Consider the following 18,122-nt stretch of genomic DNA (forward strand, 5'->3'; position numbering starts at 1 on the left):
AAGTGCTGAAGAGCTGGCTCTGAATGGGCAACTAAAGCGGCATCGTCTGCAAAGAGTAGTTCACGGACAAGTTGCTCTTGTGTCTTGGTGTGAACTTGCAGGCGCCTCAGATTGAAGAGACTGCCATCCGTGCGGTACCGAATGTAAACAGCGTCTTTATTGTTGAGTTAAGTCACAAATAGATACAAATACTTCAAAACAGATCTCATTTTGGAATGCAGGAGTTATGCACAAGGTGGTGCCTACAATTCTGCAAAGACAATAAACTCCTGTGCTGAATGTCAGAAATAAAACTTCTCACACATGAGTCTCTTTAAAACTGATGACACGACAAGCTTTATTTACAAGTCTGCAGAGTTGGACTCAACTGGCTTCTCACCAGTTAAGCCCCGATACATACAGTGCATTGATTTTTATACCCTTATTGTTTGCCCTTCCCCTTCTTATTAATACTGTTTTAATTGGTTAGTATTGCAAAAGCATTCTAAGTATAACTGCATTTTTAATTATCACGTTCGTTACGTACGCTGCGAACTCTACATACACTAAATTCTGTTTCTCACCCTTCTTATCAATCTTTTGTCTCCTGCATGTCTCTCACTATGACCATGAAAAGATATGTTTAAAAAAAACATATCCAGCTGAACCTTTTGTCCTTGGCTGCTAGTAAGCTCCCTGTCCGTTCTGGCTTCCCTTTTTATGATTAATCATCACATTTTAACTTAAGTCATTTTAACCTAAATTCTCTATATATAACAATCCACCCCTTTCTCTCTTTAAAATGTGTGTATTATATATATATGAATGGGGATTTTAACTCGGGGAAGACAAACGTTTCATGATAAATTAATCTCGTGCTGAAGTAAAATTCTAACGGGGTCTCCCAGTCCCCCTGGTTGCATAGCCTGTTGGACCATGGAAATCACCAGGCTGTGTAGACAGGGAATAATACAGGGCAAAATAAGTAGGAGGAATAAAATACCTCCGATGACCCACAATAAGGTACGCCACCAGGTTCCTCCAAACCATTTGTCCATCCAATTCAATTTTGCAAAAGGATGCCAGGTTTGAACCGGTACATGGGACAAAGTACGAATATTATCAGCGATTTTTCGAATGGCTTGGCCATTATCATCAATCTGTAAGCAGCAGTTAGTCAAATTAAGCTTTCCACATACACCTCCTTCCGTGGCTAGGAGATAGTCTAGGGCCAGATGGTTCTGATATATAGCAGAGCGCATTTGACCTTGCTGGGATGCAAGTAATTGCAGGGCTAGAGCTGTTTGATTTGTAACAATTTCAAGGACTGCTTGCAAGCGAATAATGCGATTTAACATATAAATAGGAGTACGATAACCCCAGGATCCATCTTGAGCCCATGTAGCGGGACCATAATATTGAATTATGCGTTCTGGAGGCCAATCATCTCCCCATTGTCCCAAATGTACCGTGCTAGAGCGGGGCTGACGGTGTAATGTATCAAAAACCTTCACTCCTAATTTATGACCGTGATCGTGGGGTAGGAGGAAAAATTCTGGGCGGATTATTCCTAGGAAACAAGTTCCACTCCACTGTAAGGGGAGACGAGTATAAGCTTTATTACCACATACCCAGAATAATCCATTTGGGGATATTCCATACCCCCTTTCCCAAACTCTTTTAAGAACGGGGTTTGATTGGTATGGTCCTGTGATGGTGGAACTGGTACAATTCCAAAACTGAATACTGCTATTAGACAGGGGTAGGCAATTAGTTTTAAAAACAGTGGATAAGAACCAAGTCAGGGGTTTAGGAAACCAAGTGAAAATACCAGGCGAAATGCGAATCCATACAGCCTTGCAGGGACTTTTTCCTACTGGGTATTTGCCGGTTCGTGAGAGACAATAAAAACCAGAGGGGACGTTAGAGAGAGATCAAGTTTCTCTTGATCTCGTTCGGTTAGTTGTCCATATTCGGGAAATCATGGTCAATGAATTGAGGGACTCCCCCCACCAAGGCCATTGCTCTGACATCCGTGGACCCCCGCAGACCCAACAATTGGTTACATTAAAAGTTCCTGCAATTTTAGTTGCAAGATCTACAAAAAGGTTATCTCCCCCAACTGCATGACCGAAACTTTCATGGTTATTTGGATGGACTCGAACTAAGTCTGGCTGTCTTAAAGGGGCAGGCACTTTCGAGTGTGGAGTGGAACTTTTCATTGGAATAGTACGCTGGTGTATGCAAAACCAGAGTCCATCAGGGCATGGTGGGCCTGAGTCACCCTTCCAACCGTTAAGAGGGAAAGGAGTGGTATTAGGAATCTGTATATAATGACCCATATTATTTCCTTCTTTTTCCACACAAGGGGTATATGGATGTTGGGTGGTATTTTCTGCCCAGCATTTCTCAGGAACTGAGGTATGGGAAATAAAATTACCCTCCTTTCTTCCCCAAATGTGGTCCTGAAACAGGACCACTGTGTCTCTGCATTTCTTACATTTCACACCTGATAAAGACATAGGTAAACTAAGAAAAATCAAAGAACATAACAATAACATTGTGAATCAAGTCTTTCTGCGAAATCGCAAGGTAAGAGGTTTTTCTCCAGGAACACAAGTCCAATCTGAGTTCGTATCAGGGTCCTGAGGCGCCTCTTCTACAGGTCCCTTAAATCTGGATGCGTGCGTCCACCACTTCTCTCTTGTTCGTGCTGCAGCCTCTGTAGTTAAGAGAACTTGGTATGGACCTTCCCACTGGGGCTGGAGTTTTTCAGTTTTCCAGGTCTTGATGAGAATCCAGTCTCCTGGTTCCACTTTGTGTAAAGAAAAGTCTAGAGGCGGTGTTTGTGCCAATAGTCCTCTCTTTCGTAAATCTGTAAGAGAGCGTGACAGTGCCTGTAAATAGTTCCTAACAAATATATCCCCTTCCCCCAAGGTGGGACACCCCTCAACTGTACTCCAGAAGGGAAGCCCAAACATCATTTCATAAGGGGACAATCCTACATCTTTTCGTGGGGCAGTACGAATTCTCAATAAAGCCAGGGGCAGACACTTTATCCAAGGCATTTTAGTTTCCACCATTAATTTTGTCAATTGCATTTTTAGGGTTCCATTCATACGTTCAACCCTCCCTGAGCTTTGTGGATGCCAAGGGGTATGCAATTTCCAAGAGACCTGTAATGCATTACAAATCAATTGCTGGATTTTTGAAGAAAAATGTGGACCCCTGTCTGAGTCTATAGAATCCATTATACCATATCTGGGGATTATCTGTTCTAGGAGGAGGCGAGCTACTGTAGAGGCTGTAGCATTTACTGTTGGGAAGGCTTCCACCCATCGGGTAAAGTGATCTATTATCACTAACAGATACTTCCATCTTTGAACTTGAGGTAACTCTGTGAAGTCGATCTGGATACGTTGAAAAGGGCGTATGGCTAATGGTTGACCTCCCATGGTCCCTGTCCTCATTACCTTCTTATTAATTTTTGTGCATAGGTGACAATTCTGCACCTCCTGTTGGGCCAAGGTGTAGATTCCCTTACACACATATTCTCGAAGCACTGTGTCACATAAGGCTTGGGTGCCCCAGTGGCTCTGATGATGCAGGTGTTTTAAAATATTGCGAGTTATTTCTTTATTTAGAACCATTCTTCCATCTGGTGTCTTCCATGTTCCATCAGGCAGCTGGCTTGCGCCCAGCTGAGCCATGTCCTTTTCTTCCTTAGCAGTGAAAATGGGAGCCTTCTTTATGCCTTGTCTTATTGGGATTAAGGTCAGCAAACGGACTTCTTGTTGCATGGCTGCCCTTTTGGCTTCTTCATCAGCCAGTCTGTTTCCAATTGCTGTCGGGGTATCTCCCCTCTTATGGCTTGGTATGGAGACCACTGCTATTTCCTGGGGTAATGTCAAGGCTTCTAAAGTCAGAGTAATCATCTGTTCGTGTGCCAATTCCTTTCCTCTTGATGTAATTAGACCACGCTCCTTCCAGATCTTACCAAAGGTATGCACTACCCCGTATGCGTATTTGGAATCAGTGTAAATCGTTCCAATTTTCTTTGCCAGTATTTTGAGGGCTCTCTGCAAGGCATATAGTTCACAGGATTGTGCTGACCAGCTTCCGGGTAGTCTCGTGGATTCTACTACTTTCCAAGTATTTCCTTCTATTATAGCATACCCACTTCTTCTCATTCCGTCAACACATCTGGCGGAGCCGTCAATGTAGAATTCATATCCTTCTCCCAGCAGAGTATCGCAAAGGTCTTCTCGGGTCTTGGTCTGAAGATCTGTCAACTCGACACAGTCGTGCTCCACCTCTCTCTCTGTTTCACTGCCGTATAAAAACTGAGCTGGGTTGCAGCTATTAATCTTTGCAAACTGTAGATCTTCTCCGACCATTAAAATGGTTTCATACTTTAATATACGAGAATCAGTCAGCCATCGATGGGCAGTTTGTGTTAATAAAACACTCACAGAATGGGAGGTGTACACAGTCATCTTTCCTCCAAAAGTAAGTTTACGTGCTTCCTCTACCAACAGAGCAGCAGCCGCTACTCCCTGGATACACGTTGGCCATCTGCGAGACACTGGGTCCATCATTTTGGAAAGGAAAGCCACTGGGTGTCGCTGACCGCCTTTTTCCAGTGTTAAAACTCCCACAGCTGTTCCTTGGTTATGAGTGACAAATAGCTGGAAGGGCTGTTTTAAAGAGGGCAGAGTGAGTACTGGGGCTCGTGTCAGGCGATGCTTCAAGTCCTCAAACCATCCCTCCTCCTCCTGGGTCCATTTCAATGGATATTCATTTTCATTTGTCAGCTTTTCATACATAAACTTCACCAAAGCTGAGTAGTCCTCTATCCATAACCTACAGTAACCTAAGAGTCCCAGGAATTGTCTTATTTCCTTCTTATTACGGGGTAACGGCATTCTAGTGATTCCCGCAATCCGTTCAGGGGTAATCTGTCCTTTACTTATCTGGTGTCCCAGATATATCACAGTTCTCTCAACGAACTGTAACTTGTTCCTGGACACCCGTAGACCCTTTTTCCCCAGATAATTCAAGAGTCTAATTGTATCTCCCCTCATTTCTTGTTCCTTGGGTCCTGATAATAGTAAATCGTCCACATACTGCATTAGTTGGGAATTATCAGATTGTGGATAGTCCGCCAGGATTTGTTCTAGCATTCGTCCAAACAGGTTCGGAGATTCAGTGAACCCTTGGGGCAATACAGACCACCGAAGCTGTCTCCGTCTACCTGTCCATGGATTTTCCCATTCAAACGCAAACATATCTCTACTTTCCTCTTCTAATGGACACGTCCAGAAGGCATCCTTCAAGTCGATAACACTAAACCACTCATGGTCTGGGGGAATCCGACTCATAATAGTATAGGGATTAGGCACCACTGGGTGGCGGGTCTGAACAATAGCATTCAAACTTCTTAGATCCTGAACTAGGCGATAGGATCCATCTGACTTTTTCACTGGGAGTATAGGGGTGTTATAAGGTGACATGCATTCTTCTAATAGTCCGTCTCGTATTAGAGTCTCAATTACCGGCTGTAGCCCTTTTCTCCCTTCCAAAGAAATAGGATACTGACGTTTCCTTACCGGCTGATGACCTGGTATTAATGTGACATGTAATGGTGGGATGTCCAGACCTCCTCGATTTCCCTCCTTATACCAGACCCTCTCGTCAATCTGCCGTTCATCCTCTTCCTTTAAAGCACAGAGGTGGACTCGCACTTCTCCGTCCACAGGGAGAGCACCCAAACCTAGGAGAGCCTGTAAGTCCCTTCCTAGGAGGTTAAATCCAGCCGACGGTAACAACAAGAGGTCTTGTACCCCTTCTCTTTCTTCCAGTTTCACTGTTACTTGGGGAATTATTGATACCATTCTGGGAGCCCCTTCTATCCCAGAAATTGTCAAATTACTTTTTACAGGCTCAGTTCCGATTGGCACAGTTATTACACTACTTCGTTCCGCTCCTGTGTCCACCATAAACACCACCTCTTCTCCCTTGGGACCAATTTTTAGTTTTACCAGGGGTTCCCTCTTATACTTGGTCCCAAACATTTGGAACCCCTGACCCCCCTAATCTTCTTCCATAAGTTCGAGGGCACGCAATTCCCTCTTGTATCGGGGGCATTCCCTCTTAAAGTGTCCTTCCTCATTGCAGTAATAGCACTTAACGAACCTCCGGGGTCTTCCCTCTCTTGGATATCTTGGATTGTTTAGAGGAAGGTTTTGTTTTCTTTCCCCTCTGGATTCGGCATTCATCTGTCGGATAGTCTGTACCATAACCTTTGTCGCCCTCTTTTGATCTTCTTCTTCTCTCTGCACATATACTTTTTGCGCCTTTTTTAACAGGTCGCTTAGGGGTTTTTCGCTCCAGTCCTCCTCCTTTTCTAGTTTCTTTCTAATGTCCTGCCATGATTTGGAAACAAATTCAATTCGAATAAGCTGTTCACCCATTGGTGTACTAGGGTCCACGCCAGCATACTGTTGGACATTCTTTCTCACCCTCTCCAAAAAATCAGTAGGGGACTCGTCTTTCCCCTGGTGGTTCCCAAATGCCTTGGTAAAATTGTGACCCTTTGGCACAGCCTCCCGTATCCCTTTAATTGTCCACTCTCTATATTGTCTCATACTTTCCAATCCCTCGGGTGTTCGTTTGTCCCACCTGGGTTCTTTTAAGGGATATTTTTGTTCATGGGGTCTGGGGTCCCCAGGTTGTTCATATTCCCACATGAGGAGGGCAGCCCGTCGAATCATCTGCCTCTCCTGGGGTGAGAATAATGTTCCCATTATTGCCTGCATCTCTTCCCACGTATATGTGTTTGGTCCCAGGAATTGGTCGAGCTGTTCAGCCAGTCCTATAGGATCTTCCAATAACTTTTTCATTTCTTTCTTAAATCCCCGCACCTCTGTACTAATTAGGGGAACATTCACATATCCCGTTCCCCCTCCCGGTCCTCCCATAGGAACTTCCCTCAGGGGATTTAGGCTTATTGAAAACTTTGATGGTCCTGGACCAGTCTGGGATCTTGTCCAGGGTCGGTTTACCGGTGGAAGTTTAGGGTCCGACTCCCTTAATTCATCCTTTTTTTCCCAGCCCCTTTCGGGGCAATCAGATTCATCACTTTTCCCCTCCAGTAATGAGCTTTCCTCGGGCGCAGTAGGCACCGGGGGAATATAAGGAGGGGGAAGGTTGTCCAGAGGTTCCCACTTCTTTTCTCCCGCTACCCTCAATTTAAAACATTTTGTTAAGGATCCTGGCCAGGGAACCCAACAAAATGCATATGCTGACTCTTCTTTATTCACCTTTGGTCTCGAATTTACATATATGTTTAATGCTTGTCTAACCCAATCCTCATCAGATCCAAATTTCGGCCACCAGACCGAGGAACCTTTGATAGGTTGTTTCGACCAAAGGAGACCATATTGGATCATCTTTTTCTTGTTTTTGTCTCGATATCTTTTACTATCCCAATTTTCAAACATTCTCCCCAAAGGGCTGTGAAGGGGAAATCCCAGGAATTGTCCTGAATTTTCAGACGAGCCCTTAGATTTTGATCCTCCCATTTTCCCACCTAGATCTGTTTATCGTTGCTGAGGACCTTCTCGTTCTGGACCCTACTCCCTTCTTCTCAGACGCCTCGTCGGAGGTACTGTCCCTCCTTCGGTTACCGCTGAGGTTTCCCTGGGGTTGACCCCTCTCTTCTCGGCACTTCGTCGGAGGTGCTGTCCCTCCTTCGGTTACCGCCGAGGTTTCCCTGGGGTCTATCCTAGAGTCCCACGACAGGGTCCTCACGCCACGACAAAAGCTCTATACCTGATCTATTACGTTAGGTTTTTTTTATCCAAACAGGTGTATCCCGTTACACCTGTTACCCAATCCCCACACCACAATCGTAAGTCGTCACTTACCGGTGTCTTCCCGGGGATTGAACCGTCACCCTTCTCCTCTCCGTCTTGTCGTGTCACCTTGTCCGGATACCACTCGCTCAAGCCGCCCGAAGCGACGAGTAAGGGACTAGGAGCCGCTGAACTCAGCGGGGTGCACCACCTCCGATGTCCCTCTTCTCGCCTCCCCTCACGGCCGGAGTGTAGATCCCGGATGAGCCCCCATTTGTCAGAAATAAAACTTATCACACATGAGTCTCTTTAAAACTGATGACACGACAAGCTTTATTTACAAGTCTGCAGAGTTGGACTCAACTGGCTTCTCACCAGTTAAGCCCCGATACATACAGTGCATTGATTTTTATACCCTTATTGTTTGCCCTTCCCCTTCTTATTAATACTGTTTTAATTGGTTAGTATTGCAAAAGCATTCTAAGTATAACTGCATTTTTAATTATCACGTTCGTTACGTACGCTGCGAACTCTACATACACTAAATTCTGTTTCTCACCCTTCTTATCAATCTTTTGTCTCCTGCATGTCTCTCACTATGACCATGAAAAGATATGTTTAAAAAAAACATATCCAGCTGAACCTTTTGTCCTTGGCTGCTAGTAAGCTCCCTGTCCGTTCTGGCTTCCCTTTTTATGATTAATCATCACATTTTAACTTAAGTCATTTTAACCTAAATTCTCTATATATAACACTGAAGATTTATAACACAAGGTCCAAATAGAAGGGCCCTTCTTAGGAAACTGATAAGATCTCTCATAAATTGATTTTGGGAGTTAGTGAAGTGTGCTGTTTTAGGAGGGTTATGTGATTTTGAAAGCCAAGAGAGTCAATAGGTTTTTTTTCTCTGTGTGTGACACAGAGAGACACTGCTGGTCTTCTGCAATGGCTTTTGGAAGCTTGTTTGAAACCCCATTTTGAAGACGGGTTGTGAGTTCTCAGGTCAGCCTGTTCAAAACCTTTTTGTCCATTCAAGAGGAGATGGCTGGCTTTATAATGTTTCACCTGAGATAAGGAAAACTGAAAAGTAACTCTGTGGTGACCTGAAAGAAAGAGGTTATCATCTGGAGAACCTTGATGGGCAAGTTTCTTTGGCAAGACACTGGAGTGGCTGATCAGAAGGAATCAGTTTGTATGTGTCCAACGAGCAACAAATCTCTCTCTCAAAACTGACAAGAACCTTCCTGAGCAGTAACCATTTACCTTTCAAGATTCATAAATGTTAAATTCTGTGCACAGTATAAGAATTGCCAAATATCGGTGAACTTGGCAGAGTGAGAAGTGAGATTGGACTGTGAATCAAAGAACTTTTCTGAACTTGCACACACATTACATATATATGCGCTTAGAATTAGAAGGGTATTAAGTTAATAGTAATAAGTTAAAGTTTAAAAATTAAAAGTAACTTTTGTTTAAGTAACCATTTGTCATGGTGAATTTCTTTGCTGATGGGTTTTGGGGTCCTCTGGGCCCGTAACACCTGCAACTCCCTCCTTCATCCTGACATATCCTTCTCAATCTTCTCTGCACTCTTTCTCTTACTGGTATGTTTACTGTAGTTTTTAGCAACCAAAATTGGCCTCACCAATGTCTTGTACAACTTACCATCATATCCCAGCTCCTGCACTCAATACTTTGATTTAAATCTATTTTTTAAGTCTTGATGCAGAATTGCCATAGACTCAATTACAAAGATTAGGGGGCAGGGAGGTCACAGGTGAGGAGGAAAGGGAAAACGCAAGGACAGAAACGTCACCACTTAGATTGGAAATATATTGGATTCACTGTTGGGTAGATGTGATGAAGAGAGCTCAGGGTGTGTGTTCCTCTCACAGCTCCCGTTCTTCTCTCCCACTGCACCCCCCCCCCCCCCCCAACCTTGTAGACATTGAAGAAGACCTGGCTGAATAAATATGCCAAGGATACAGCAGACCCGGGGGTGATGGTGCTGTTAGCATGTGGCACGACTTCCAGCACTTGTGGACAGCTGGCGAGTTACCCCTTGGCCCTGATCAGGACAAGAATGCAAGCACAAGGTAAGCAACCGCCCTGCCCTGCCCCGCCCTGCCCTCAGGTAGTGCCTGGAGTTATGGGATAGATGCAACTCCCAGCATGCCAAAGGTGTGACCCATTCCTAAGGCACTATGACCCTGTGACAGTCGTGCCCACCCTTAGCAGGCACATCAACCCCCATAGTTACAAGATGAGGTGGTGGTCATTTAAAACTGAGGTGCATAGGAACTTCTCACAGAGGGAGGTGAATTTTCTCAATCCTAGAGGTCATGGAGACTGGATCACTGAGGATTTAAAGAGGAGGGGTGTGGAGACTGGATCACTGTGGATTTAAGGAAGAGAGGTGTGGAGACTGGATCACTGGGGATTTAAGGAAGAGAGGTGTGGAGACTGGATCACAGGACTTAAGGAGGGTGTGGAGACTGGATCACAAGAGGAGGGGTGTGGAGACTGGATCACTGGGGATTTAAAGAGGGGGTGAGGACACTGGATCACTGGGGATTTAAAGAGGACGGGTGTGGAGTCTGGATCACAAGTGTTTAAAGAGGACGGGTGTGGAGTCTGGATCACTGGAGTGTTTAAAGAGGAGGGGTGTGGAGACTGGATCACTGGGGATTTAAAAAGGAGAGGTGTATAGAATGGATCACAGGTCTTAAGGAGGGTGTGGAGACTGGATCACAAGAGGAGGGGTGTGGAGACTGGATCACTGGGGATTTAAAGAGGACGGGTGTGGAGTCTGGATCACTGGAGTGTTTAAAGAGGAGGGGTGTGGAGACTGGATCAAGGGGATTTAAAGAGGGGATGTGGAGACTGGATCAGTGGGGATTAAAAGAGGAGGGGTGCAGAGACTGGATCACTGGGGATTAAAAGAGGAGGGGTGTGGAGACTGGATCACTGAGGACTTAAAGAGGGCCGGTGTGGAGACTGGATCACTGGGGATTTAAAGAGGGGTGAGGACACTGGATCACTGGGGATTTAAAGAGGACGGGTGTGGAGTCTGGATCACTGGAGTGTTTAAAGAGGAGGGGTGTGGAGACTGGATCAAGGGGATTTAAAGAGGGGATGTGGAGACTGGATCAGTGGGGATTAAAAGAGGAGGGGTGCAGAGACTGGATCACTGGGGATTAAAAGAGGAGGGGTGTGGAGACTGGATCACTGAGGACTTAAAGAAGGCCGGTGTGGAGACTGGATAACTGGGGATTAAATGCGGAAGGAGATAAATGTTTGCAAGATTGTCGACGCAAGGAACAAATATAGTGATTTCGAGGAATGATGTTCCAGCACAGACTAGAAAGGCCGAATAGCCTGTTTCCTGTGCTACGGTGTTATATGATTCTAATACAATTCATTAGGTAAATGGAACTAAGAAAATTAGCAGGTTATGCAGTCGGGAACTGTAGCCAGTTGTTAGCGTCGGTTAACAGTTGCCACAACACTGAGAGTCTCCACTGTGATATTGGTTTCTATCCTGCAAGTTGTGGGGAGATGAGACCTGATCACAGTGAGCAGTGGGACTGAGTTGATGGGCCAGTGTACTGATTGCTCTTCCACCTCTCTCATCCCATGAGCTGCTGAGTATTTCCAGTCATTTTTGAATTGATCCAGAGCTCAATGTGACTCCATTCCAAGTCCAGTGGTCATCTGGGATAATTACCTGCCCAAGGTAATGTGCCCACATTGGCCCATTGTGAACCCTTGTTAACGGAGGAACCAATGTCTTTTTAGCCTCGTTGGAGGGATCACAACAACTAAGCATGATGGGGCTCTTCCGGAGCATCGTGGACAAAGAGGGCCCCTTAGGGCTGTACAGAGGACTGGCCCCAAACTTCATGAAGGTGATTCCTGCAGTTAGCATCAGCTACGTGGTCTATGAGCGCATGAGGATGCTTTTGGGGATGCAGTCCAGCTAAAAACTCGAGTGCATCTGCTCCAGGAACCAGATCTCACCAAATGGCCAAATTCAAACCTTGAAACCTCAGGCATTTAGTTTCCTTCTGTCCGAGCCCTCACCTCCCACATCCTTATCCATCCAAGTACCAAGAGTCATAGCCTGACAGCACTGAAACAGGGCCTTCAGCCCATCTGGCCTGTGCTGATGGCATAGGGTATCCACTGACATTAACCTCATTGGGGAATGGCAACTTGAGCCTCCACAAGGAAACTGATCGTTTCTCGGCTTAGTTACACCAAAATGTGAGGCCATTCTTCCCCTTGATCACTTTGAATGAGATCGTAGCGAAGTTCATCCACCACTTCGGTACTGTGCTGCCCCCAGATCCCTGCATTGAACACCTTAATCGTAGATTTAAAGGTGTAAACTGAAGAGAGAATCTTCCATTGGAGATTTATGGAAAGTCCACATCTCAAGAATCTTTGAGAAGATTCCTAAATTCACCTCAGAATCTTGAGTGATTGGTTTATGGTTGCAGGAGAAAATGAAGGAAGTTGAAGGAATCTGAAATTCTGGGTCTTGGAGCAGCACAGTGATGTGGCAGGTAGTCAGTGCCATTGCCTCACAGTTCCTGGGACCCAGGTTCAATCTCATCCTCCGCCGCTTCTGTGTCGGGTTTGCACGTTCTCCCTGTGACTGTATGGGTTTTACCTGGATGGGGGGTACTCTGGTTTTCTTCTACATTCCACAGACCTGTGTAGCAGTGGGTTAATTGTACCCGGTGTGTGGGCTAGGGAGAGAATCTGGGGGAGGTAAGGGGGAAATAGAATGAGGCCAGTGTTGGATTAGACCTTGATGGGTCAGCCCAGGATCAGTGGGCTGAACAGCCTGAGTCCATGCACAATGACTCTGACATGTCACCAATTTGATGGACTAAGAATCCTTCTGTACCTCACACCTAACGTAGCACTTCTGCAGAAACGTTGGGTCTTCGTGACCAGGCTGAAGCCAAAATGCATCCTTAAACCCTCCCATCGATTTTTATCTGGATAAGAAAATCATATGTGTGCCTTCTGTTGGTGGCGGGAACCATCCTGTGCATTATAACACAATATTTCCTCATATATTCAATCTCTGGAAACAAAACACTCCAATCAAATTTGAGCTTGGCTTTAATTTTGCAAATAATCAAATAATCCTTGGCTTCCAGTAAATGCAGCTTTATTCAAATCAAATGCATTAAAAAATATGTGCTTTTCATATTTTGTTTGTTATGGGTGGGAATTTGTCACTAATGTGAGTCAGTTACCGCAGGAGTGACTGGGACTTGATACGGATTCAGCCTGTGATAACTTTTCAAGCCAATAATGGCGGTAAATCAAGCAACGTTTGGTTCAGATTAAATCTGAAGTAGTTATGCTGAGTGGGTACCTTTGTATCTCACTTGTACATTTGTCTTTTATTTTGTATTATATTCACTTGAATTTTTATCAATAAATTGCTCTGGTGTATTTTTCTGTTTGTAGAAATTTACATTTTTTTAAATGTAGATATACAGCAGGGTATTTTGGCCCATGGTCCATGCTGCCCAATTACACCCAATTAACCTACTCCCCTGGCATGTTTTGAACAGTGGGAGGAAACCAGAGCCCCCAGGGAAACCCACGCAGACACGGGGAGAACAAACTCCTGACAGACAGTGCGCATTGAAACCCCAATCCGGTCCCCATCTCAGGTGCTGTAAAGGCATTGTGCTAACTGCTATGCCAACCAAGGCTTGATGATCACTGTGGTAAAGCAACATGTCATTGAAACCAAGTCTGTCCAGATGGCATGGCTGCTAGATGTTCACCTGAGCATAAAACAGGAACACAGTAGTTTGGGCAGAAACAGAGTCAATATCTCAATCTGAGGAACAGCCCCTCATTCCGTCTGGGCACCCTCCATCCTGATGTCATTAACATTGTCCTCCTGTATCTGTTTACCCCCCCCCCCAATCTATGGCTATGACTCCTCTCTTCCCCCTCCCCTTTTTCCTCTGTCTCCTTTCCCCCAGCGCTGCATTCACAGGGCCACCACTCCTCACTTTCATCCCCTATCCTCCTGTTCATACCCGCATATCGCCCTTTGTTGGTCTGTACTTAACCCACTTTTAATTTGGGTGTCTGCCTGCTTTGGACTCAGTAAATCCAGAAGTACTGGAGGAACTCAGCTGGTCTCACTGCGTCCACAGGAAGTAAAGATAGATAACCAACCTTTTAGGCCTGAGCCATTCTTCAAGGTATGAGTGAAAAGAGACAGGTGTTTATTTTAAAAGGTTGGGGAAAAAAGGGAAGAATGAGAGGGGGAGGAGTCCAGACCAAAGGTGTTAATTGGATACGATGAGAGGAGGTGAAAATTGATTTGGCTTTGTCAAAGGAGACAGGGAAGAGAGATGGAGAGAGACAGAGCTGGAGGAAAGGAGACTGAGGAAGATGGTGGGAGTGTCTAATGGAAACCGGAGAAGTCGATGTTAATTCTATCCGGTTGGAGGGGGCCCAGTCGGAAGATGAGGTGATGTTCCTCCAATTTACAGGTGGTCTCAGACTGGCAGTACGAGACCATGGACAGACATGTCGGCAAGGGTGTGGGACGGGGAATTGAAATAGCTGGTCACTTGGTGATCCACGCTATTGCAGTGGACAGAGCCGAGGTGCACAACAAAGTGATCTCCCAGTCTGCACTCAGTCTCTCTGGTGTAAAGGAGACCACAATGGGAGCACCAGATACAATAGGTGACCCCTGCAGATTCACAAGTGAAATGTGGCTTCACTTGGAAGGACTGTTTGAGGCCCTGAATGGCGATGTGCGAGGAAGTGTGGGCGCAAGTGGAGCATCTCCTCCAGTCACAGGTATGATTCTCGCTTGGGGTTCATATCCAGGATAAGCCCCCATACAATGTTACGAGCCCAGAGGACCCCAAAACCCAGCAGCAAAAGATATTCACCAAGACAAATGGTTACTTAAACAAAAGTTGCTTTTAATTATCTTTAAACATGAAAACAGAATCAAACTTTAACTTATCGCGATTGACTTAACTAACCTAACAACCCCCTTCAAATTCTAAGCACACATGTATATAATGTGTGTGTAAGTTCAGACAAGTTCTTTGGTCCACAGTCCAATCTCACTTCTCATTCCTCCAAGTTCACTGGTTGCAGGCAATTCTTATACTGTGCATAGAATTTAGTATTTATAAAATTCACCAAGCTTTGGTGCTTGAAAGGTAAATGGTTACCACTCAGGAAGGTTGTTGTTGGTTTTCAGAGAGAGATTTGTTGTACGCTGGACACCCAGCCACTTCAGTGTCTTGCTGAAGAAACTTGCCCCATCAGGGGGAGGATCTTTCTTTAAGGTCACCAGAGTTCATTCTTGTTTCTCTTATTTCAAGTGAAAGATTAGACAGCCAGTCCTCTCCTCTTGCATGAACCACAAGGGCTTTGACCAGGGTGAACTAAGCACTCACAACCTGTCTTCCAAATGGGGTTTTTCACAAGGTTGTCTATTCCACTCCCAGCTGATGTAACACTGTAGAAGTGATATCTGAGTCTCTCACACAGAGAAAAAGCCTGTTTTACTCTCTGCTTGCATAACCACATGACCCTCCAAGTTCCCCTCAAGACTGTCTGCGGCTCCGACAAGCTCTTTCATCTGTTGCCTTTTTGTGAACAACAATCCATTAGTGAAGTCTCTTGGGCACTCGCCAAAGCTTTTGCAGAGGTTCTGAGGCCCCGATATGTCTAGCATGGGGCAGAACTCCAGTATTTTAAATAAGATCTGTTTTAAAGTGTTTGTATGTGACCTACACTAACAAACCCTGCCCCAATTTATCACCCAAAAACATATATACTCTGTCACAGTACCAAGGGGGTGATGGATGCGAAGGGAGGAGTGGTCAAGGGATGAGTGAACAAGGGAGTCGTGGAGGGAATGGTCCCTGCGGAAGGCAGAGAGGGGAGGGGAATATGTGTCTGGTGGTGGGGTCACGTAGTAGATGGCAGAAATGGCAGAGGACGATGTGTTGGACGTGGAGACTGGTGGGGTGGTAGATGAGGACAAGAGGAATCGTGTCCTTGTGCATGGGTGTGGAGGGGGCTGAGTTGATAGCCAATGGGGGGAATCTGTTGTTTGAAGAAGGAGGACATTTCCAATGATTGAGCATGGAAGATCTTGTTCTGGGAGCAGATGCGACAGATATGAGGAATGGAATGGAATCCTTACAGTGGGCAGGGTTGGAAGAGGTGTAGTCGAGGTAGGTGTGGGAGTTGGTGGGTTTGTAGAAAATGTCTGTCAAGAGTTTGATGAAGGGCGCAGGCCTGAAATATTCGTTATATATCTACCTGCTATGGATGCTGTAAGACCTCCTGAGTTCCTCCAGCATCTCTGTGTTTTCACCATGTCTCAAGAACTTCTGTGAGATTGTGCAAATGCTGTTGGACTTACTGAATTTAGACATACAGCACAGTAACAGGCCCTTTCGGCCCACGAGCCCGTGCTGCCAAATTACACCCAATTAACCTACAACTCCCGATACGTTTGAATGGTAGAGGAAACCGGAGCTCCCTGGAAAAACCCACGCAGACACGGGGAGAACATACAAATTCCTCACGGACAACACTGGATTCGAACCCCGGTCCCGATCGATGACGCTGTTACAATGTTGTGTTAACCACTACACGAACTGTGCCACCCTGATTCCATTCCAAGTGATTCCAGCATTTCAGTTTAAACTTGGATTTTCAGCACATGCTGAAAATAAATCACCCACTCACAAACACACTGCTGGAGGCATAGACACCTCTCCCATTGTCTTTGGCTTGGCTTCGCGGACGAAGATTTATGGAGGGGGTAAAAGTCCACGTCAGCTGCAGGCTCGTTTGTGGCTGATAAGTCCGATGCGGGACAGGCAGACACGGTTGCAGCGGCTGCAGGGGAAAATTGGTTGGTTGGGGTTGGGTGTTGGGTTTTTCCTCCTTTGCCTTTTGTCAGTGAGGTGGGCTCTGCGGTCTTCTTCAAAGGAGGTTGCTGCCCGCCAAACTGTGAGGCGATATCAGCCCACTGGCGGTGGTCAATGTGGCAGGCACCAAGATTTCTTTAGGCAGTCCTTGTACCTTTTCTTTGGTGCACCTCTGTCACGGTGGCCAGTGGAGAGCTCGCCATATAACACGATCTTGGGAAGGCGATGGTCCTCCATTCTGGAGACGTGACCCACCCAGCGCAGCTGGATCTTCAGCAGCGTGGACTCGATGCTGTCGACCTCTGCCATCTCGAGTACTTCGACGTTAGGGATGAAAGCGCTCCAATGGATGTTGAGGATGGAGCGGAGACAACGCTGGTGGAAGCGTTCTAGGAGCCGTAGGTGATGCCGGTAGAGGACCCATGATTCGGAGCCGAACAGGAGTGTGGGTATGACAACGGCTCTGTATACGCTTATCTTTGTGAGGTTTTTCAGTTGGTTGTTTTTCCAGACTCTTTTGTGTAGTCTTCCAAAGGCGCTATTTGCCTTGGCGAGTCTGTTGTCTATCTCATTGTCGATCCTTGCATCTGATGAAATGGTGCAGCCGAGATAGATAAATTGGTTGACCGTTTTGAGTTTTGTGTGCCCGATGGAGATGTGGGGGGGCTGGTAGTCATGATGGGGAGCTGGCTGATGGAGGACCTCAGTTTTCTTCAGGCTGACTTCCAGGCCAAACATTTTGGCAGTTTCCGCAAAACAGGACGTCAAGCGCTGAAGAGCTGGCTCTGAATGGGCAACTAAAGCGGCATCGTCTGCAAAGAGTAGTTCACGGACAAGTTTCTCTTATGTCTTGGTGTGAGCTTGCAGGCGCCTCAGATTGAAGAGACTGCCATCCGTGCGGTACCGGATGTAAACAGCATCTTCATTGTTGAGGTCTTTCATGGCTTGGTTCAGCATCATGCTGAAGAAGATTGAAAAGAGGGTTGGTGCGAGAACACAGCCTTGCTTCACGCCATTGTTAATGGAGAAGGGTTCAGAGAGCTCATTGCTGTATCTGACCCGACCTTGTTGGTTTTCGTGCAGTTGGATAATCATGTTGAGGAACTTTGGGGGACATCCGATACGCTCTAGTATTTGCCAAAGCCCTTTCCTGCTCACGGTGTCGAAGGCTTTGGTGAGGTCAACAAAGGTGATGTAGGTAGGCACAAAAGGCAGAACCCACTCCAGCCAAGCCCAGAGGCGTAGGCTCTCAGACTGTGACAACAGGTGCATACTTCTTACACTGCTACAGACACACCCCTATAGCCTATGCAGCCACACAGTCACA

At 45.9% G+C, this 18,122-nt stretch overlaps 1 protein-coding gene across 3 annotated transcripts in view; it reads left to right on the plus strand.

The window, feature by feature from the left end:
- LOC138764094 (mitochondrial adenyl nucleotide antiporter SLC25A24-like) overlaps positions 1-18,122 on the plus strand; it is a 99,792-nt gene that overhangs the window by 54,946 nt on the left and 26,724 nt on the right. For 2 of the 3 annotated variants that reach the window (XM_069939461.1, XM_069939462.1), the window contains exons 9-10: positions 9,781-9,931; positions 11,634-13,310. In XM_069939461.1, the coding sequence (XP_069795562.1) occupies positions 9,781-9,931; positions 11,634-11,818 (336 nt within the window). In that variant the 3' untranslated portion in view covers positions 11,819-13,310. Of the gene's footprint in view, positions 1-9,780; positions 9,932-11,633; positions 13,311-18,122 lie in introns of those variants that run through there. The other variant, XM_069939463.1, reaches the window with a different exon arrangement.

The sequence above is a fragment of the Narcine bancroftii genome, chromosome 5, assembly GCF_036971445.1.
Source record: "Narcine bancroftii isolate sNarBan1 chromosome 5, sNarBan1.hap1, whole genome shotgun sequence".
NCBI lineage: Eukaryota > Metazoa > Chordata > Chondrichthyes > Torpediniformes > Narcinidae > Narcine > Narcine bancroftii.